We start from the raw sequence: 23,983 nt of genomic DNA on the forward strand, positions 1-23,983 counted from the left end.
TGAGCTTGGGTTAGGATATGATATGGGTGATGGACTCACAGCCAATTGTATAATGTATCATATATACTGTGCAAGGGTAAGTGTGACACTTATCAGTTCAAATTTCCATATGAAAAATAACAAATAGAAAATTAGAAAATTGAATTCAGTGTTCTAAAATTGGATTTTTCGTTCATCATATCAATGTATGGTTAAGGAGTTTTCCTTATTTTATATTTATGGAACGTTGGATGGAAAAATGTGAAATAGAAAATTGTAAAGGTTTTATTTCAGTTGGATGCAGCCGTGACGATTTGTGAGACAAGCTGCTCCCGCTAACAGATCAGACCTAAGTTAAAAACGGCACTTACAGCCAACCCAACTCAGGTAACCTCTCCAGCTTTCCAACATAAAAAAATAGAAAAACAATTCCAAAAATGTTTAATTTTACAGTGATCTGTATAATCACTACTATACTATCCTGAGCATTAGTATAATAATACTATGCTCAGGATGTTTTATGAATCTGTGGGGGCCAGTGCTATACTCTATGCTGTTGTGTGCTGGGGCAGCAGGCTGAGGGTAGTGGACGCAAAAAGACTGAACAGACAGGCCAGTGATGTTGTGGGAGTGGAGCTGGACTCTCTGCCGGTGGTGTCAGAGAGGAGGATGCTGTCTAAGTTACATGTCATCTAGGACAATGGCTCCCATCCACTCCATGACGTGGTGGTCAGCCACAGGAGTACATTCAGCACTAGACTAATCCCACCAAGATGCACCACAGAGCGCCACCTGAGTTTCAGACACAAAGTTTCCAACTTTGGCATTATTGCTCTGTATATATGTATATTTATTCTAGTGGAGTGTACATTTCTTGTGTTTTTTTGTTTTGTTCTGGTTTATATAAAGATATTATTATTATTATTACTACTACTACTACTATTATTATTGTTATTATTATTTCTGCATATTCTGAACTTTGAATGGGAGCATCTGTAAAGTAAACAATTTCCCCTTGGGGATAATAAAGTATTTCTGATTCTGACATTGAACACATTGAATTCAGTTGTCCAATTTTCTGTTTTTCATTTTTCATTTGAAAAATTTAACTGATAAGCCTCATCAATTAATACATGTGAAATAAAGAATACATTGACACTCTGACATGTTCAAAATAGGTTTACCGTGAAGCCTGGAGCACAGATACACTCTCCCGTCACACTGTGGCAGTCAGCACCATTCTGGCACTGACACACCTGCTGGCAGGACTCGCCATAAAATCCTGGGGCACATGTCTCATTGCAGTAGAGGCCTGACCAGCCAGGCTGACATGTACATTCCCCTGACATTGGGTGGCAGCTGGTGTTAAAGAGGGGAACATACGATAGTTAAAGTTTGTTCTTAATTGTGGCTCATACTTTATGTCTACTACTGCTTCTCAAATGTAGGTTTCCTACCTTTCAGTAACTGACTACTGGCCGACCTAGTATCCTTGAAACAAATGCGGTCATTTGCTATGTTGACTGGGGTTTTCGACAGCAGCACAAGCAACCCTATCATGACTATTGGAGTGGGCAGCAGGAGCACCAGGGTTTCACCCTGATACTGCTGATGGCCAGTCCAACTATGTTAACATGTGTACGACATGTACGACACAGTGGATACTGTCTGTACTTTCTGTGTCACACAAAAGAAGCACTCAAGCATGAACAGATGATGTTGATAACCGCCTAGAGGAACATTTGACTCTTAAATATGTGATAAAAAAAAAGTTCATAGAGAGAGAGGTGGTGTTTGGGCTGCCACATCCAAGCTATCAGAGCGGAGTGGAAGAATGGAGGATTTAGATTAGTGGATAATGTATTTTAGAGAATGTGTTCATGAGGTAGATGGTTTCAGAACCATTTAAGCATACTGAAGCCAGAGAGATGGTGATGTTGTCGGTCAGCCCAACACAGACAAAGTATTTGTCATGGACTGAAGTGTTGGTCAAAGGGGAATTCTTACGTGATGGGTAATGCTATTTGGAATTATGAGGTTACATAATAAGAATTAATCAGAAATCACCCTCTGGGGACCATGACAATATTAATATTATTAAATAGCATGTCATGGTGGAGATACCAACTGACTGTCACTATCAAGCATGGGCGCTGATTCCGTGGGAGCTTCAGGGTTGGAGCACCCATGGAGATTGCCGAGCACCTACGTGTGCCAGCCTACACTTGTCACTGATTTGCTAATGACTACTCCCCCGCTACCTATCAACGCATTGCATTGTGATGTCAGATAAACCGACAAAAAGCCTGGACGGCAACTTGCTGATAAAACATAGTGGTTAATTTAGCCAACAAAATGGACAAATTTCTGGTAAAAATACCAAAAATACCCACCAACCCGACACCGTCTTCCAGTGAGGACTCTACCATGTCAACAATTGAGGACAGAAGCAGTACAGATGTTAGGTAGAAAAAAGGTTGGACTTTTCAAGCTAGCTGGAAAGTCAAATACGCATGGATAGTCTATGATGCTGCAAAAAAAAAAGGTATTTTGTGAGGTTTGCACTGCAGCCAAAAACATGGGAACCCCTGTCCCATCCACAACACATGACCAAGAGTCTTTTAGAGCTTTTGTACGGTATGGTTTTTCCAGCTGGGCCAAAGCACTGGAGAGATTTCAAAAGTCAAACCTGCATGGAGCTGCAGTTAGCACTGCTGCTGCTACTAATGCGGGTGTAAATGTTGCCGCATCAATTTCTGCCAGTAAATACAAGCAGATATCAACAACAACAACCACAGCAAATGTGCTGTTTCAGCTGCTGAATGATGTTTTGATGAGATTCTCACTGCCACTTCAGATATGCAGAGGACAATGCTATGACAGTGCGTCAAATATGTCGGGCATTAAAGCTGGTTTGCAAGCGCGCGTACTGGAACAAGAGCCCCGAGCACAGTATGTGCACTGCACCGCACATCTGGTGAATTTGGTTGTGCATGACGTCGCCCAAAACATCCCTGCATGTCGCAATTTTATGACTCATTCGTGAATTGATAACCCTGATCAGAAATTCACCAAAACGGCTCGCCTGGTTCCAAATGTTTCAAGGTAAAGAAGCGCCATCTTTGAAGCCTGTGTCCAACGCGCTGGACTGTGAAGGCGGCCTCTTTGCAATCCATTGCCTCAAACTACAGTGCGTTGATTGACTTTCTAGAGGACCTGAGTTCAAACGAAAAAGGTGATGCAGGGGGTAAAGCCAGTGGACTGCTTGTACACCTGCAGAAATTCAGAAATGCAGTTTTTTTTTCTTTGAAACTCATGCTTAACTTCTTCTCTCGCATGGAAACGGTCAGCGTTGCTCTACAAAAGCGACAGCTTCAATACAGAGCGCGAGGGAAATGATTGACACACTCAGAGGTGACATGAAGGATCTTCAGGAAGGATTCACTTAATTTTGGGAAAACACTACTGCAGCAGCTGATGACTTGGGTTTGGAAAGCCCGGTTTTGCCCAGACCAAGAAAAATTCCCCGCTGATTGGAAGACGCAGGTGCGCCGCCGCACAGCTTTAAGACACCAGAAGAACTGTGCCGACAACAGTACTTCCAGGTTATGGACACAGCTTTAGCATCCCTGGATTGGAGATTTAGTCCTTCTGCATTCAAACACATGCAAGATGTTGAGGAATTTGTCACTGGAAAAGGCGACTGCAAAAACATCATACAGTTTCACCGGGATGATTTGGATGAAACCAGACTCACAATGCATCATGATATGTGCATGGACATAGCAAAACAGCGAGGAGTTTGCTTGGCTACTTTTCATGATGTAGTGAACTTCCTCAAAGGGGATCAGGGGGAGTATTTGAGAACACTGTTGCCAGAGATCACAAAACTTGTGAAACTTGCCCTGACTGTCCCTGTAACATCATGCACTTCAGAGCGGTCATTTTCTGGACTCCGGCGCCTGAAAACCTATCTGCGGTCCACAATGGGGCAAGCAAGGCTGAACCACATTGCAATACTGAACTATCACAAGACATTGTCAAGGAGTAGGAACCTGGAAACAATCGCGGACCAGTTTGTAAAACGCCAGGGGCAACACATTCCTCATCAAGAATTAACAAGAATGGTTAGTGACAAAACAACAAATTAAATATTTGTTATGATATAGCCTACTGTGGTACTATGTTAAAAGGATGTGTTGAAATGGTTTTGAATTGTAGATTTGGTCCATGGATTGCTTTTATTTGAGCCTTTTTGCTATAGTTTTGGTGGTTATGATTATTTCTTTCCTGGTGTGTGTTGTTAGTAAAACTTTTGATTTAACCTACAACTATATTAGTCTCATTAAAAGCCAGTTGTGATCATTGACAGTATAATTAATATCAGGTTGTGATTAATGAATGAGTGAAGTAGCCTAGTTGCTGATGAGTTGGTAGGCCGTTATTGTTTACCTATACTGACTTTCAGCACAGCGGACAGTTCCATTAATACTTATAGGCCTATACGGTTACGGTATGCTATTCAGTCCAGGCTGTGGTGTTGGATTGTGGATTTTTTTTTCCTTTTTCTTCATCAGAGCCTTTTGCGTTAGGTTGTATTGACATTAACTCCTCATATGCATCACCAGTGTGTAGACTGTGTGTTTGTGAAAGAGAGTGTGTGCATGTGTGTGTGTGTGTGTGTGTGTGTGTGTGTGCGCTCACGCGTGTAGGAAAGAGCATACACGTGTGTTCATTGCGGCCGCTGCTGTTAATTTATCTAATGTGTGTTTTACTGTGAGATGAATGTGTGCGCGTGTCAAAATATCAACAAGTCATGCAAGCACTGTCAGCACCCACCAGCAGAAACATAAATCGGCGCCCCTGCTATCAAGCGTGCATTATTTTCTTTTTTTTTCAATTTGATAAATTGTTACTTTGCATTAGGGGGCACCCAAACCCAGGGGAGGAAGGGTACTTGCACATTTGCACATTTGCGGTCTGTCCTACCTTGCACTCCCAGACTGCTTTGGCAGAGTCTGTCCACTGAGGACTGACATGTGAAGTTTATTTGTTTATTGATTTTAAAATGTAGCAGCAGTTTGTTTCTTAATTCAATCAACCCATTCACTGTCTTTTGCTTAAGTGGTGGCATTAGGCTCAGTAGGGTATTCCAGTTTCTTAATTGACAAATATATTTTTCCATTTATATGTAACTGATAAGAGTGTGATACTGACTGTTTTCCTTGATTTCCAGCTCATGAGGATAGTTTTCTTGGTGATGGTTAGGGCTATGGAGAGTAATCTGCTGGATGTCTTATTCAGGTTGATGTTGGATGTGTCTCCTAGTAAGCACAGTGTGGGGGATAGTGGGAAGTCTAATGCTAGTATTGGCAGACATAGAGAAGATGGTTTTGCAGGTTTAGGCCTAGAAGTCGGCATCAGGGGTTATATGTAAATCTTGTTCCCATTTTTTTGAGTGGATGCATATTTTTGAGTAATACATGAAAATTATCATGGGTTATGATAATTATGATGGTAGATCATTTTTATTTGTGAGATCTTATTTATTTCCTTAGGTGTCTGCACAGTCTTCCCTGCTGAATTCATAATTATTAGGGCCCCGAGCAGGAAACCTGCGAAGGCCCTATTGCATCTGTAGGGCGGAATTCTTTTCCTTATTATTAGGGCCCAAGCAGGAAATCTGCGAAGGCCCTATTGTATCTGTAAGGATTATTAGGACCCGAGCAGGAAACCTGCGAAGGCCCTATTGTATCTGTAAGGATTGTTTATTAGGGCCCGAGCAAGAAACCTGTGAAGGCCCTATTGTATCTGTAAGGATTATTAGGGCCAGAGCAGGAAAAGCAGCGAAGGCCCTATTGTATCCGTAAGGATTATTTATTATTATGCTGTCCCTACGGAAAAAAGCTGTACCAGAACCGGGCCCGCTGGACTACGTTCCGGATGAGTTGTTGCGACGGCGTGGAGACAGGCGGGCGCGGAAACGAGGGAGGAGAGGCGGTATCCGACAATAACTCTGCTGAAGGTGCAACAAGCCACCGCTGCCATCAATACTTTTCAGCAATGTTCACTCACTGAGGAACAAGATGGAGGAGCTGCGCCTGAACACAAGGGTCTGCAATGAATATCGCAAGTCATGCCTCATGATCTACACAGAGACCTGGCTTCAGAGAGATTTCCCGGATTCATCGGTTCAGGTACAAGGATTCTCAAATGTTCGCATGGATAATAACTCGGGGGGAAAACGAGGGGAGGTGGCATTTGTGTCTTTATTAAGTGTCTTTTTTTACACAAAAAAAGACATGGTATGCACTCCCGACCTTGAACTTATATGCTTAAGTCTAAGACCATTTTACCTACCCAGAGACTATGGGAACATTTTTATTTGTGCTGTATACATCCCGCCTAGTGGGAATGCATCCAAGGCTGCCTCACGTCTAGCAGACTGTGTTCATCAGCAATTAAAAAACAAGCCTGATGCACCGACATTTGTACTAGGGGACTTCAATCATTGTAAGATGGACTACGCTCTTCCAGGTTTCCAACAATATTTCAAAAATAGCACACGAAAAAATAAAATACTGGACAAATGCTATGGCAACATTAAAGATGCATATGCTGCTAGGATCAGACCCCCCCTTTCAAACTAGGATCATAACACCATTGAGTTAATTCCCACTTTCAGGTCTGCTCTTAAAAGAAGCAAACCTGTCTCAAAGACTGTCAATGTCTGGCAGGATATGAACAAGGAGGAGCTAAGTGGTTGCTTCCTGGCCACAGATTGGGATGTTTTCCAACAAGACAGCGATACTGACAGTATTGCGGAGGTGATCACAGGGTACATTCATTTTTGTGTTGACACTGTAGTGCCAAAAAAGATCATCAGGATATACCCAAATAATAAAGACTATATCACACCTGAGATCAAACATTGCATCAGACGGAAAAAACAAGCCTTCCAGAACAACGATACAATGGAACTGAGAGCAATCCAAAGACAACTAAAGGGGAAACTAAGGGAAGCGCGAGAGCAACACAGTCTTCATGTCAGAGAAGCCTTTTCAACTAAGAACTCGAAAAAACTGTGGGACTCTGTGAAAGAAATGACCAGCCTGAACTCTGACAAGAGGGAAATGCATGTACTGAATGAACTGGAAAAAGCAAATGAACTCAACAATTTCTATAAACGTTTTGATTCTGAAGGAAATGACTGTATTGATGAATGTAGAAACCTGTCAGTTACAGTGACATGTGATCCAGCCGGGATAGAATAGTAATTGATCCAAGTACTGTGGCCAAGGTTTTTAAAAAGTTGCACACTAGGAAGGCCAGTAGGCCAGACGGTATTTCGGCTTTTCTTCTTAAAACATTTGCTGATGAGTTGACCCCAGCATGGAGCCCTCTATTCCAGCTCTCGGTTGATACATACCATTCCTAAAATATGGAAAAAAGCTGTCAATATTCCTGTACCAAAAAAACCTTGCCCACAGGAAAATAATGATTTTAGACTGGTAGCACTGACATCAATAGTGATGAAATCACTTGAACGCATTATGGTAGGGAACCTACGAGGTGAGGTGCAACATCTCTTAGACCCCTACCAATTTGCTTATAATGACGGTAGAGGCACTGATGATGCTTTAAACACGACAACTCACTTTATTCTAAAGCACCTTGAAAATCCTACAGCTTATGCTAGACTAATGTATATGGACTTTAGCTCAGCATTTAATACTATACTCCCTCAGACCCTGTTATACAAGCTGAAGCAGATGGAGGTGAACCCCTATATAATCAAATGGTACCATGCATTTCTCATAGGAAGACAACAGCAGGTGAAAGTTAACTCAACTCTCTCTGACATACAGGTTATAAGTACTGGAGCTCCTCAAGGCTGCGTTAGCTCTCCCCTTCTTTTCACATTATATACAAATGATTGTAGAAACCAGTACATAAACAACTACATTATCAAGTTCTCTGATGATACAGCCATACTCAGTTTACTGACAAAAGACTCAGACATTGCCATGTAAAAGTCAGAGATAGAAGAGGTTGTGCAGTGGTGCGGGGGGCACAACCTGCTGTTAAACGTTAAAAAAACTAAAGAAATGGTCTTCGATGTTTCTTCGGTGTTCGATCTTTAATGTGCAATATTTTGGCTGCGTATTATGTCTGTGCAGGGCACCATGCAATATTTTTTCGTGTGTATATGGATCTATGTGTTGACTGGAGTTTGACTGTTTATGTATACGTGCACATTGTATATATGTGGAGAGATTGTGTGCTGCTGTGTCACCTGTGTTCTCTCGAATGCCCAAGACAAATTTCTCCTAAGGGAGACAATAAAGGCTTATCTTATCTTATCTTATAATTCTTCACCCTTGACAACGAGCGCATATTTGGCAGCCTGAACATACCCCAAACTCACCAAACTTGGAACATCATCATGAAATTCGCAGGACCCATGGGTCTCAAGGATTTAGGCAGGAATTATTTTTGTCTGAATTTTTTTTTCCGCAACAGGAAGTCGGCCATCTTGAATGGCATCAGCAATTTTAATTTTTCTGACGTTTTTTTCGGGACTTTAGGATGTTCGCAGACTCACCAAATTTGGCGTGTAGCTTCTAACCCATCACTACGTTAATTCGATACCACAACTGACCTCATGCGCAGCACGACAGCTCAGTAGCACCCCCTAACGCCCCCCTTATGGCTTTTCCCATTTTGTTTTTTTCATTTCTATGCCTCGTACTTTATTTAACTTGTCCTACACATTTAACACCACAGACTTCACAGTCACTAAGTATCATCCTCAGACTTTGATGATGACACCTTGTCAAAAGCTTTTGCCTCCGATATACCTGGTGGGCGTGGCGGTACAGTTAATTTTGATGACCCCCTTATGGCTTTTCCCATTCTGTACGGACCCAATTTCTATGCCTCGTACTAACTAACTCATCCTACAGATTTAACACTACAGACTTCACATTCACTCAGTAGCATCCTCAGACCTTGAAGATGATATGTTGTCAAAAGCTTTCGCCTTCGGTACACCTGCTGGGCGTGGTGGGGAGTGGTCAATTTCGATCCCTCGCAATAAGCGGGAGGTACTTACAACTTCAACATACAAGTTCCCATCGACACCAAATTGCTTACATATGTAGAGGGTTTAACCCTCAATCCTTCTATGCATCAATACTGTGTCATATCCAAAGCGCCACCCACTGGACACAGGAAGTCACTGAAGATTTGTGTGACACGTATCCCATTTAGGTAGGACATTTCCACAGGCGACAGGCGAGCACGCATCTGGGCACGCGGCCTCTGACGGTGCCATGGCCCGACCTACATGGGGGGGCGGTTGCAATTTTAATTGAAATTGTTGTTCTTTCTTTGTTTTGCTTAATTTGGTTAGCCAGGTATTTTCCAGATTCATAACTGTATTCAATTCATTTTTATTCTATGTCGGAGGAATTAAATTTTTAGGGTCCGGGCAGCTAAGCTGCCAGGACACTATTGTATTCCTAGGAATTCTTTCTTTCTTTCTTTCTTTCTTTCTTTCTTCTTCTTCCGAGGAAGTCATACTTCCCATGGGCGAAAACTCACCAACTTTACAGAAATGTCCGGCCCCATGCCAGATTTACTTAATTCCAAGGACATGTCGATATTCCTCCTGGGGGGGGCACAATAAGCGTTTAAATTTAAAAACTTAAAAAATACCTACAAAATCAACAGTACATGCTACAGTTTTGAAACTTTCACCAAACTGTAGCCCCAATACTGCTGAAACTTTAGTCCACTTAAACTCATTACAAATTATGAAGTCCATCACTCAGTTTTTTTCAAAACCTGTAAAACTTATAAAACCTATCTCCTCCCAAAATTTTTTGCCCAATTGTCACCAAACTTGCTAGAGAGCATCTTCAGACCGTCCTCCACAAAACTTGTTTCTCGGATTTTTGATTTATCAAAAATTAAGCCTACAGTGCATCAAAATGTTTGACTGTAAACAGTACTGTAAACATATACTATCAAATTCTTGCTAAATACATTTTCAATCTTCCTGAAAAAAATTGAGAATATTTTGCAGTCATTGTTGATGGAGTTTGGCAAATATCAGAATTTTATCTCAAAAACTGAATTTTTGAGAACATTTTGAATTCTGCTCTCATGGGAACAACTGGAGTCAATGGAAGAGTGGCATTTTTAAACACCAAATTTTCCCTTATGAAGCAAAACACTTTAAGTTAAAAACAAATCACCAACATTTCCATGCTGTTAAGATGCAATTTATGTATTATCAGATTTTTGTTCAGGTAACAGAATTTCTGACATTTTGACCATTTTTGAAATCTGCCTTGACAACAGCTGCCCGGACAGTGACTCCCTGAGTCGACAAATGAAGCCACACAGCAGGTCTCACTTCCAGCCAATTAGCTCAGTGAGTTAGGAGCTGGTGCTTGGTGTCAGGGGTTGTGGGTTCAAGACCCAGCAAGGATGATGATGATGACAGATCAAAATATCAGATGTCCTCAACATGAAACACATGACAATTGTCCTGACGGTGGCATCACAGCAAGCCTCTAAATTAAATAAAAACAAATACCTTGGACTGGACCATGGATGAAAGCTAACCAAATTTTGCACAAAGGTCCAGTCTCATGCCAGATTACCTCAGCTGTAAACCCAAGCCAATAGTCCTGATGGTGGTGCTACAGCAAGCGTCTAAAGTTCAAAACTTTGAAAAATCATAACAAATCAACCATACTTGCTGCAGCTTCAGAACTCAATATTGAAGAAACTTTTGTACATTTAAACCTATTAAAAATCATGAAGTACATCACTCAGTTTTTTTTCAAAAACTGTAAAACTTCTTAAACCTATTTCCTCTCTCCTCCTTTGATTTATGAAAAATTGAGCCTCAAAAACTGAATTTTTCACAGCATTTTATATTTTTCTTTCATGTGAACAATTGGAGTCAATGCAGTAATGACATAGCTAAACATCAGTTATTCACTTATGGAGCAAATCAATCATTTTCAAAAACATCTCCATGCTGTCTAGATGCAACATGTGTATTTTCAGATTTTTTTCCTAATAACTGAATTTTTTATTACTTTGTGTTTGTTTTGTGGTGATGTAATTCCAGTCCAAACATAGGTGGCGGTAATGTGCTTTAATGCTGATTGACACCCTCCATTTAAACTGAAGAAGGAGAATCACTTAAAGTTGATCCAGCTGAGAGTAGGAGACAGGATCAGTGATCTAGTTCAGTGAGTGGGAAACATATATATAAAAAAATCACAGCAAAACAAAGATTAAATCAAGAGAGCAGTATTTCAAACTGGTAAGGATCAGATTTGTCTGTTGGCTGGTAACAATAACTTCATATTTAATGGAGAATTGTTATTTATAATTCAACATGTTGTAATCCAGGTAATGTGTTGAAATATTAAAAATAACTTAAAATGACCACAAATGCAAACACTTAATGAGACAGAGCAAATTCCTTTCAAGCCCCTTTGATTGATTCAGAACAGAATGTGTTTTTCCACCTCAAACTAAAGCAGAGCAGAGAGTACCTAATTAGAGTGACAACACCTGTGCAACACACTCCTGAGGGTAAAATGAGTAGGCTACATGCAATATGTTCTTAGTTTTAAATGAAATATTAACAAATTAAATAGGTTTGCAAAACATGCAAACTGTCTCTTGAAATGGTTTATGCGCCTCGCTCTCTGTGTATTTTAAAGGTAATTTTAAAGATGGTGTTCTATTATGTCATGTGCTCATCTGACAGTGTATAGCTTACTCACTTTGTGAAGCCTCACATGATCTGTCACTAGCCAGCTAACTAAGTGAGATAGAAGATGGACTTAGGTGTCAAAGGTTGTAAGTTCAAGCCTCAACTAATGCAAAATGAACATTATGATGTCAACTGTCTGTCTTCCTGTTCTACACTTTGTTGCTCAGCCTCAGAGTTGCCTAAATTTGCCAAAAATAGCCCGGACCCGACCCATCGCTGCGCAGCAGCTATAATCTTGTTTTTGTGTTTATTCTGGCTAATACATGAGCTGTATTTGTAGACAGATAGCTAACAACAAAGACCCAGTAGGTGTGACTCCAGGTTGAGAGCAATTTACTGCAGTCTTCTGAGACTTTTTTGTAAAACTGAAACACAATGAAAATATACACAATGTTACAATTGAAACTGAATATGTGCAACAACACTGGTCACACTTTTCTTCTGTCACACCGCGGTGAGGAGTGTCCTGTCTTGGGTTTTTGTCTTGTGAAATTCATGTTTTATTTTGAAAAGTAACTCTCCTCTCGTTTCAGGTCACTTGCCCTTCCTCTTGTGTCACCGGTCTGGCGTCTCCCCTGATCCCTGATTGTTTCCACCTGTGCCATCCCTCCTCATGTGTATATAGTCTTTGTCTTCCCCTGTCTGCGTTGCCAGAGTATTTCGTTCGTCCTGTCGAATACGTCCAGCCCTGTTCCACAGCCTTGTTCTCAGCCTCGATTCTGTACTAAGTTAAGTATTGCCAAGCTTTATTTTTTGGTTAGTAGTCCTCTGAAGAAGAGTGATTTTTTTGTTAATAGTATTTTTCGTCAGTTGTTTGTTTCTGTCTTATAGCTTCATAGCATTTGTTTTTTCCTCCGTTTTGGAGCGCTTTTCGTTCATAAAGTTTTTGTAATTCGGAGTAGTTTAATTTTTATAGCCTGTAAGCCCTCCTCATTGAGTGATTTTCAGTTTGTTTAATTTTCACCCTCCTCGTTGAGTGATTTTCAGTTTGCTAAATTTTCATAGAGAGTTCTCGAGATCAGTGTAGTTTTGTAGTTTTGCAGTTCTGTCGTTCTGTGTTTGGTCCCCTGGACACATAGATTTTTCATAGCCTAATGTTTTGTCATTCTGTCTGAAGAGCTGCTAAACAGAAAATAAAAGCCTGTCGATACTGCCACCTTTCTGCATCTGAGTCCTCTTTATCTGCTAAGCCTGACATCTTCTTCACTTTCAGGTTATAAATCAGGTAAGTACAACACACTATTAAATAAGGCATACACACATCTTTTTTTACAGTAAAATCCTCTCGCAGGTAAGCAACAGTGCAAACACAGCAAATGGCAACAACCCATGCAATGGTTTACACACACACACAAATGAGGCCCAACAATGAACTCAATCAGCCTATGCTAACAGCTAGCGTCCCGATTAGCATTAGCGTCGTTAGCACGATTTCCCAACTAAAAATATAAGGTGTTTAACACCACTCTGAAGTACACAATGTTATTAAATGAGGATGTAACTTAAATAAACTAAGAGCAACCATACTCACTGATGGGTCTACTCCAAGGATCAGATAACAACAACTCTGCGGTCAGCCCTTGAAGGCGCAATAACCCTGACCTGCCAGTAGGGGGCCACTTGACATCATTCAGAAACTGACAGGAGTCTGAACAGTGTTCCTTGAATTGTATTGTGAATTGTGTTGAGGGGTTATCTACATTGATGTTTTCAAGTTCAATTCCTGTTAATTATCTTTCATTTTCTTGTGTGTGGTATATGATATGATTTTTCCTCTCTGTAGGGCTTTACCTGTTTCCCAAAGTAGTGATGGTGCTATTTCCAGTGAATCATGTATTTCATTTATTTTAGGAGAAAAGCCCACTCTCTTTTACAGTTTTTTTTCCATTGCTAAGGAGCATTGGTCGAAACTGAAGCGACATATTCAAAACTCTTAACACAGTCTGCATTTCCATCTTGCAGCTCAGCTCAACAGTTAATCTCATGCCCAAAAGTGTGTCTCACCAACAAAACACTTCATACATATCTCAAGAGAAGCTCGTTCAACAAAACACTAGCACATTGTCTCACTTTGGAAACACACACAATCACTCTTAACAAAGGGAACGACAAAATACTAACAACAAAGAACATTACATCGAATACATCTTATATTTCAAGTTTTAATGATTTTTGTCAGGTAAATCAGTATTTTATATAGGATCTTTTGCACTTTGATGGTTCTAAATTATTGTATATGCTGTAATATATTGCAACAACACTGAATCAGGAATGCAGAGATTTATTCAAGAACATTTGTGTTTTTGCATAAGTACTTCAGGACCATACAAAAAATAAAGATTACGTAAACAGAATAATGCAGAATCTCAGAATTCCAGGGGTAGAATACAAATTACAGTAAGAGATAAAACTAAACTCCTTCCTCTCCTGGCTGCTCTTCTCTCTTCTCTCTTGAACAAAGTGTGTTAGCATTTGAAAAATGTGCTGTTAAAGCATAGTGTTTTGCAGGTGTTAACTAGTGAATGAGAAAAGACTTAATCCATTTCGGTGACTGTGGTCACTGAATGCACTTTGTCTGAAAGCAATGAAAAGTAAGACACAGTTTAGCCAACATGCATTTCTGTTTTGCAGACTGTGTTAAGAGTTTTGAACATGCCGCTTCAGTTTCGACCAATGCGTCTTAGCAATCGAAAAAAACTGTAATGTACTAATCAAAGTTGGAATCCTCAAGCAATGAATTATTAAATCACCATCTGACCAATGGTTTGTGAGGATGGTTTATATTCCAGGTGACAGACACGGGAGCATGAGCGCTGATAGGTATGGGATGTATTAATATGAGATTTGAGAAGTGCTTGTGTACCAGTTCCATGGAAGTTCCAAGTTACAAATTTAAAAGTCCCATATTATGAAAACACGTTTTCTCTGGTCTCTACATATATAAACTGGTCCTCCCTGAGCCTACCAACTCCCAGAATGAGGAAAGCAAACAAGTCCTGCATGGTCTCTTCAGCCCACCTACTGGTAAAACGAGGCTCCTACAGGCTGTTCAGATTCAGCTCCTTTCGTTATGCAACGTTACTTCAGTAACGAGGGTCAGTACAAAGCTGGCTTTGCCTCGACACTGACCCTCCTAAAAGGATCAGTCCCAACCATACAGGACCCAGCAACTGCACACGAGCCACAGGTAAGTGTCGCCATGTTTTGATAGTATTTACAGTTGCCTACGAGTATGGTGAAGTCAGCTTGAAATTGGCTAACTAGTTAGCTCCGCTTCGGTCCGCTATGCAACGGCGTTTGAAGCGAGTTTAATGATAATATTACGAGGGAGCTTGATTGTCACAGTAAAAAGTATGGAAACGTGCAGACTGGAGACAGAGACTATGCGAACAGTGTCCAAGAGTTTGGAGACTGTGTTGGAGACAAACACAGCTTTTGCTAGCTGTTTTTAGATGTTACCTGTTGCAGGTCAGTGGGGGATGGGAGCCGGGTGGTTGTGTTGGGGAGTCCTGCTGCAGCCGCAGCGTGTATTTTTCGGAGCCTCTCCTTCTGGGTCCGATTCTGGGTCAAACTGGTGTGGTTGAACGACAGCATATCGGCGAGCCATAGCGATACATCCACCGTAAACATTAGTGCATGCTACCGCCAGTGTTGCCAGGTAGGAAATATAGGATTGTCGTACTGGATACATAAAAATATCTTGTTTTGAGGGAAATTATCGTACAACCGTCATAACCAAAATAACACGTCTATTGATGCGCTATAGTCAAATATGCTGATGCGCTATAATCACTCTAGTGTTAAATAGCGTCTAACAGCCACTCACAGCTTTGTGGCATCAGTATGGAATGGATTCACAGCACCACATCAGCACTGGACCCGTCTGGAGCATCTTGTGGGGCTGGCGCAGCAGACCATTCAACCAATCATGCTCGTTGTTCTGAGGCAAACACATGGACATCACGTAGCTCACATTTTGAAAAGTACAATCGGCTGGAAACTTGTCACAATGGAAACAGATGCCTTCAGGGTTCACAAAAAAACTCTGGCATACAGTTACTGCAGGCTGATTACAACCACACATTCACGGAATGGTCAAATTATCGTATATTTGGCCTTTTTTGGGATTAGTGATCGTACATCGTACAGAAGGCAAAATTATCGTACAAATACGATAATTATCGTACACCTGGCAACACTGGCTACCGCTAACGTAAGTGGCATCCTCTCCTTGAGAGGGGCGTGTAGCAGGCAAGGCAGGCGTTGACAGACGGAGCTCATTAGCATTAAAGGTGCAGGCACAGAAACAGCCTGCTCTCAGTAGAGCTCACTTGAGCGACTTTTAGACAGCTGAAATTCAGGACCACGGATGAGTTTGGGGCAGTACATTTCGAATACAGTGTTGTTGGACCTCTGACAGCTGTGTGAAATTGATGAAAAACAGTATTATATGGGACCTTTAAGTGGGTATATGACGACAGGATGTCAGACACTGTTGTTTGAGTGGTTTCTGTGTTTGGTTTGTGTCATGCTGTGGGGGACTAGAGGGGTTATATGCTTGTCACGGACAGTGTTGGGGAAGCTACTTTGCAATTGTAGCTTGTAAAACTACATGTAGTTCAGCCTGGCAGTAGTTTGAACAAACTACATTTCTACCCCTGGAGGAATGTAGTTTGTAAAACTACTGCTAAAAAAAGAAGCTTTAGCAACTACTTATACTCATTATACTCATTTAACTCAGCGTTGAATAAATCAACATATGGTGTATATGAAACAAAATATAATAGCCTACAAAAAATTCACATGCCAGCAGAAATATGCCTCTCAACTCAAGTTTTTTTTTTTTAAAGAACAAAACCTGACATTTTCGGTCAATATCACAGGAACTTCAGAGGCGCTAACACTTAGGCACTAGAACTAGATGCCAGGGCAGAATTGCTTGTTGACACGACACATGAGCAGTCTCTCAAAGTTTTTATCAGACAGCCGATTCTGTTTGGCACTACAAACATCTTTACCAACACTAAAAAGCCATCTATATCCAACATGTACATAAAATTTGGTAACACTTTATAATAAAAATCACTAGTAAGTCCTTTATAATACATTAGTTAATGATGAACAAATCATGAACAAAACATTAATAAACCTTTGTAAATGATTAGTTAATACTAAATTGACATATCACAACTATGTTGTAAGTCATCTGCAAATGACTTGTTAACATGGAATGTTCATGAACAAATCATTAGTAAATGATTACTTAATGATTTGTTGATATATTATGAATGACTTGTGAGTGATTATAAGAAATTATTATTGATGAATGCTGTTAACATATCACAAATGTGTTGCAAGTCATCTACAACTGATTAGTTAATTATGAAATATTCATGAAATAATCATTAGTAAATGTTTACCTAATGATTTGTTATGTAATGAAAGAGGTCTGTTCTTCATCTTTTATAACTCATGTGTAAATGTATTACTGAATCATCTATAAGTCATTTTCAAGTGCTTTTGCATCCCCCTAATCTAAAGTGTAAACACCCCTCGCTGCATCTGAAACTTTCACACACAGAGGCGGATGCAGAGAATTGGTGCAGGATCCCCGCATGCAAACGGCTGTGTGAAAAGGGCTAGTGCGGCGGCCGGGATGCGAACCAGCGTCCCATGGTTTAAAATGCAATGACTGGCAGCATACTTAACCACTCAACTATCATATCATACTTATGTCAGCATGAGTATACTATATAACATATATCCGCTAATATTAAATTTAAAAAAATCTAAACTACGATAACTCTACAGAATTGACGCGGTTAAGGCCATGTTGGTGAAATTTTTATAGATGATGCCCTGATGTTGCTTTCCTGTGAAGGCAGCATGAAGCTGCACTGCAGAGAGCTCACAGAAACATTTAAGTAAAGAGCCATTTTGCTATGAAACAATACGCTGTTTAGTCTTTAGGTGTGCTTTATAAATGTTGCAGATTGCATCCTTGCAAGTAGATTTCAAATCATCTTGTCATGAATTTCTGGTGTAAATATGCAAACGGGATCAATGATCACACTAACAGACATACATAGACAATACATAAAAACTTCTTCCTGATGTCTGTTAACACTAGAATTTGAAAGATACAAACTTTTACACATAGTACGATTATGAAATACTTGAAGAAACAGACACAATTTAAGTCTGAACACTATTTCTATGTACCTGCGTGTGTTTTGGGCGTGGCATGGACACTTCCTAGCACAGCCGAGGCTGTACTGGCCTTCAGGACACAGTCGGACGTCACATGTCACCCCTGTGTATCCTGGCTCACACAGACACATTCCGTTGGTGTGGTAACATTTGCTCCTGTTCTTGCAGCGACACGTCTTTGCACAGCCAGCACCATAATAACCCACTGCACATTCGTGCTGGCACCTGTTCACAGCAAGAGACAGTGATATCCATAGTCAATTATTTGAATTAAGGTGTAGGTGATCAGTAACAGTTCTAATTTTTTTTATATAGTGCCAAATCATAACAGAATTATCACAGGGCACTTTTCATATAGTGCAAGTTTAACAGGGTTATTTTAGATAACTGAAGTCCAACAAAATTCATTTCAGTGTTCATTCAGTATTACTTTTATTTTCAAGAAAGTTATCTTGCTATTTTAATTTCTTTGGGAAAGAGCCTTATGTCCTATCTGTATCTATGCCAAGCTGCTTTTACTTGTTTGATTGGAGCGCCCTCATGTGTTGGTGCTATTATAGAGCACTGAGGTCGTCAGCTCACCCCTTTTGCTTGCTGATGATCTAATCTATGGTACGTACTGAAAACAGCTCCTTGATTTGTTTCAAATACTAAGCTATAAAGTAACTTAACTAGCTAACTAACGTAATTAAAGTGTATATTACATGACATGAATGGTCTCACGTATGTATCTTATCTATATTTTTCTGCTGAGTGAAGTTTGCTTGCTAAGTCTGTTTGATTATGTAGCAGCTAGCTGCTCTGCCTCATAAGATCGGTTTAAAGAAGTACTGCACAACTAATGTAGATACGGCTGTCTGCTTCAGTCTGTTAATTGCATTTTTATTCAAATGTGTAGGGGCTGTAGCTGTATTGTATGTTTCACCATCACCACCAACTACATTCAGGTGTTTGTTAAACAGGTATGTTTGTATTTTCTGTATGGAGAAATGTTGTAGTTGGCTAGTTTTAATGAGCACTGTAAAAGCCTTTGCATAGAATTGTGAAATATTTTTCATATTAACTTGAAAAATGGGGTCATGGCAGTTTATGTGATAAAACAAATTGTTTCATGGAGAAGCAGAGTGCACATTTTTATTAGAAGACTTTTATTTTGTGAAACTAATTTATTTTTATTTGTTCAATAAAACTATACAATCACATTGTAAAGGAGTTGTAAGCTCAACCCCTTTGCTTGCTGACGATCTTAACTACAGGGCTGGAGCTGTACTGCATGTTTCACCATCACCACCAACCACATTCATGTTTGTCTTAACGCTGTACAGGAAAATATCTACCTATGTTACCTAGTACCTAGAATCCTATCTATGTTGTTGATGTTATTGCAACCTCCTGAGAGTTACGCCTTTGTTCATATAGTACAAATATGCCATGCAAAGAGTGCATGTAAAATGTTTTTTACCAGAAATAGTTCTCCCTCACGCTCACTAAGGTCATCAGATCAGAAACTCTTGATGGTCCCCCCCACTCATCTTAGTTTTTCTCAATTGCTAAAACACAATTTCTGAAACCTTGCTCCATTTTCTGAAAACATTAAACGCAAAACCTCACCTTCAAGCACTATTTACAAAACCTCTGACTCCTCGTGCAAAATGAAACATTCGCCTCAAAACAGATTTACCTGTGCTCAAAACCAAACACTGCTCTCAAATCATAAACAAAGCGATCAAAATGATATACAGTATCAAGCAGTCAGTAAACAATGCACCAAAAAATAGAAAACACATTGTTCAAAACATATAGTTCTCAGGGAGAAGTACATTTTTAATCTCAAAACAAATTTCATATTTTTCCCTCATTGTCTTTTGATGGATGAAAATATGTTCTATCATAGTAGCTCAAAATTGATCAGAAATTATACTCTGCTTTGCTCTTTGCAATTTTTTTTGTTCTTCCTCCTCCTTGTACCCCTATTTTTAACAGTACTGTACCCTGCATCTCACAAACTTGTCCTTTGTTTCTGTGATACTGTTATTCTTGTTTTTTGTTGATATGAACCTGCAACCAGTCAAAATCTATTGAGCAGTCAGTACTGTAAACAAATGGAAAGCACAATGTTAAGGGCCAGACAATTTGTTTCTTCCATCCATTCTTAGACTTTCTCCTTCAACAACCTGTTTGCTCTCTGAACTGGCTTATATTGGTTGTGTCACATGATTTGAAACAAGTGAAATCAATTTTGAGTGGATGTGTTTAATCAATGACATGTGTTCTCTATTTGCATTTGATTGTTGCCACTTGTGTTTACCGGTATGGATGACATGTGCATTAGAGTGCAGAATGTGTTTTGAGAATGAGAATGTGTTTAGAGTTCTGCTGAAAAGTCTAAGTGAGACCTGCAAACTGTGTTTTACCATGTGAAATGGTTTAAGGTATTGACAACGGACTGAACAATTAGCTAAATGAGTTCAGGCAACTGCGAACTTTGTTCAGCCAATGGGTTTTAGTGTTTTAGCAATTGAGAAAAACTGTAAAACACAAGGTGATTGCTCTTTCCAGGCCAGTGCCCCTCGCCTCTGGAATGCACTATCATTGACCTAACGTAGTCCACTGAAGGTTTTAAAGCTATGGTCTACGATTTGAAAGATTTGTTATTATTATTAACATCATTTAGATGGTGGTTATGACCCAATAGTACCACCTACACAATGTGAAAAGTAAAAGGAACCAAATAAATCCATTCTCTCTACTGCCTGTAAAACTGAAAAGAAATTGACCAATAGGAACCATCCGGCCCGGATGGCTCCTATTGGATCAATTTTCCGATCCAATCCTTGCTCACTCTCCTGCTCCTGCTCACGTCTGGTCCCGACCCACTTCCGCATTTGAAACTACAAGCGACAAGAGCAGCTGCCTCTGCTTGCCCCACTGACAAAGAGTCAAAGAATAAGAAAGTCTGTCACTGAAAAGACACAAACCGGAGATGTGAAACAAAGAGGGCTCATTTGAACGGTGGCAAAAGGTCCGTGAAGATATGGACCCGATGCTGATACAGCGGAGTTTCTGTTGAGCAGGTAATCTTTCGTCTTTATTGTGGATGTTGTGACACAGATAACTTTCATGCCGATGCTGGCTTATGACTGTGAAAGTTGACGTTAGTTTGTTTCTGTGTTATTAGACGGTGTTGAGACTATTTCTGTCTCTGCAGTATTGTCAACACTTGTTTACTTGTTCGACGGAGACGTTAGCCTCTATGCTAGCATTGTAAGCTAACAACAAGCTAACATTGCTATCATGTTTACACCAAATTAGCCTATTTATTTGCTCGTGGCAGCTAAATGAAGCAGCAAGTAAGATGAATGAATGGATGAATGAAACCCCAACGCGAAGCGGAGGGGTTTCGGATTTATTTCCGGATTTTTATTTTATTTGTCCGGATTTATTTCTCCATAACAACCTCTTGCCCGGTCACTACTCAACTGTTTTGCTAACCCTCCTCCCGGTCTTGTCCGTTTGTTTTCAACGAAGCCTTTGCTAAATCAATATGATGGATTATCATAAATGCTTTACGATGTGTGTATTTGTGTGTCTTATCTGTCATAAACAAGAGATTACGGTTTACAGGCACGTTTGTGTCGCAGTCTGGTGCTACTCAGACAACAGCTGGGACACACACAGCTGGTCCGAGACTCACACAGGTTTATTTTTCAGCCACAATGTGGAAACGATTGTTGTGATGAAAGCTGACAGCAGCATCTGTTAGTCTCTTGGCCCTCAATAACTTTTACAAGTGGCTAACTTAGCTGTTGTAACTTATTACCTAGCTGTAACGTAACATAGCTGTAACATGCTAATGACGTTACGCTAGCTTGGCTGTGGAGCTTAGCTGTGGACATTTAGATTTACGTGAGTTTCAACGTGCATTGTAATAACTTTACCTGTGAATCCGATTGTCACTCAGCATTCAAAGCTGGGCTGTATTTGGTTTCTGCCGGCCGGCTTGTTGCTCTTGTTGCTTGTTGCGGGAGGGGGTGTGTCGCGGGAGGCTCCGTGGGCAAAGCGATACGAGCTCGGAGGGGAGGGATTGAGGAGCACAGAGGGTAGGGGTGTGTGTGGGGGGGATGCTTTTTTCAAACCCTTCTCAGATCGTAGACCTACGGAGCCCCCCTGGTGTCATTTGAGAAAAAAAAAAGCCCTGCACTAAACTGAGGGAACAGATTACTAAACTGTGCGCACAGTTTACTAAACTGAGGGAACAGATTGCTAAACTGAGGCCACAGTTTACTAAACTGAGGGCACAGATTGCTAAACTGTGTGCACAGTTTACTAAACTGAGGGAACAGATTGCTAAACTGTGCTCACAGTTTACTAAACTGTGCGCACAGTTTACTAAACTGAGGGCACAGATTGCTAAACTGTGCGCACAGTTTACTAAACTGAGGGCACAGATTGCTAAACTGTGCGCACAGTTTACTAAACTGAGGGAACAGATTACTAAACTGTGCGCACATTTTACTAAACTGAGGGAACAGATTACTAAACTGAGGGAACAGATTGCTAAACACTGCGCACAGTTTACTAAACTGAGGGAACAGATTGCTAAACTTGGCAACACGCGTGTCTTTTTTTTCTTGTTTTGCAGCAGAAAAGCTCTAATACTCCATTTTTACTGTACAATAATGACACTTTGGTCCATAAGTTCAGAAAAAAACAAGAAAAAGGCTTAATTTCTCTGAGGACTGAGGGAGTAGTTGGGATGCTCCTGAAGTCAACTGTACCAACCATTGTCAGAACTTATGAGCCAAAGTGATGTTACTGTACAGTAAAAATTGAGTATTAGACCTCGTTCGGTGTAAATAAAAGGCTATTTTAATGCCCCCCCACCCATTTAGTAATCTGTTCCCTCAGTTTAGTAAACTGTGCGCACAGTTTAGCAATCTGTTCCCTAAGTTTAGTAAACTGCGCACAGTTTAGCAATCTGTGCCCTCAGTTTAGTAAACTGTTCCCTCAGTTTAGTAAACTGTGCGCACAGTTTAGCAATCTGTTCCCTCAGTTTAGTAATCTGTTCCCTCTGTTTAGCAATCTGTGCCCTCAGTTTAGTAATCTGTGCCCTCAGTTTAGTAAACTGTGAGCACAGTTTAGCAATCTGTTCCCTCAGTTTAGTAAACTGTGCGCAGTTTAGCAATCTGTTCCCTCAGTTTAGCAATCTGTGCCCTCAGTTTAGTAAACTGTGCGCACAGTTTAGCAATCTGTTCCCTCAGTTTAGCAATCTGTGCCCTCAGTTTAGTAAACTGTGCGCACAGTTTAGCAATCTGTGCCCTCAGTTTCGTAAACTGTTCCCTCAGTGTAGTAAACTGTGCGCACAGTTTAGCAATCTGTTCCCTCAGTTTAGTAATCTGTTCCCTCTGTTTAGTAATCTGTTCCCTCAGTTTAGTACAGGGCTTTTTTTTTTTCTCAACCCGACACCAGGGGGGCTCCGTATAGACCAGAGCTTTAAGAGAGAACTTAAAACCTATCTTTTTAAACAGGCTTTTTACTGATGTTGATGTTCTGGGGCCTCTGTGAAGCTACCTGGATTTGTGCCGTTGTGTGTTTTTTGTTGTGATCTCTGTATTCTATTGCATTTTATCCTTCTTGTAAAGCACTTTGTGATTTTAAATATGAAAAGTGCTATATAAATTAAATGTACTTACTTTACTTACGTAAAACTTAATATCAATTATGCTGTATTTAACAGGATGAAAACAACTGGGTTGTAGTAACTGATATGAGCCAATGTAAAATTCTTTGACTGTTCAAGCACCAAAATTACACTAACACATGAACATCAACTCACACCTATGCCCTGATAATGAATTAATTATTAAATCTGCGCTTTTGTTTAGAGAGCAGAAATGAAAAAAAATATTTAACGGTTTTATTCTGAAGGTCAAAGATCCATATTGGAAGTATTATTGTTCCCTTGAGTGCTTGACCAAATATTGTTCC

The 23,983-nt window shown here is 40.3% G+C and overlaps 1 protein-coding gene across 1 annotated transcript in view; it reads right to left on the reverse strand.

Annotated features, from left to right (window-relative positions):
* megf10 (multiple EGF-like-domains 10) overlaps positions 1–23,983 on the reverse strand; it is a 225,562-nt gene that overhangs the window by 103,967 nt on the left and 97,612 nt on the right. Inside the window, exons 9-10 of the mRNA XM_084383730.1 lie at positions 18,008–18,220; positions 1,164–1,338 (exon numbers count right to left, since the gene is read on the reverse strand). Coding sequence (XP_084239856.1) covers positions 1,164–1,338; positions 18,008–18,220 — 388 coding nt within the window. The remainder of the gene's footprint in view (positions 1–1,163; positions 1,339–18,007; positions 18,221–23,983) is intronic.

Source organism: Pagrus pagrus (assembly GCF_965226575.1).
Source record: "Pagrus pagrus genome assembly, chromosome: 19".
Taxonomy (NCBI): Eukaryota; Metazoa; Chordata; class Actinopteri; order Spariformes; family Sparidae; genus Pagrus; species Pagrus pagrus.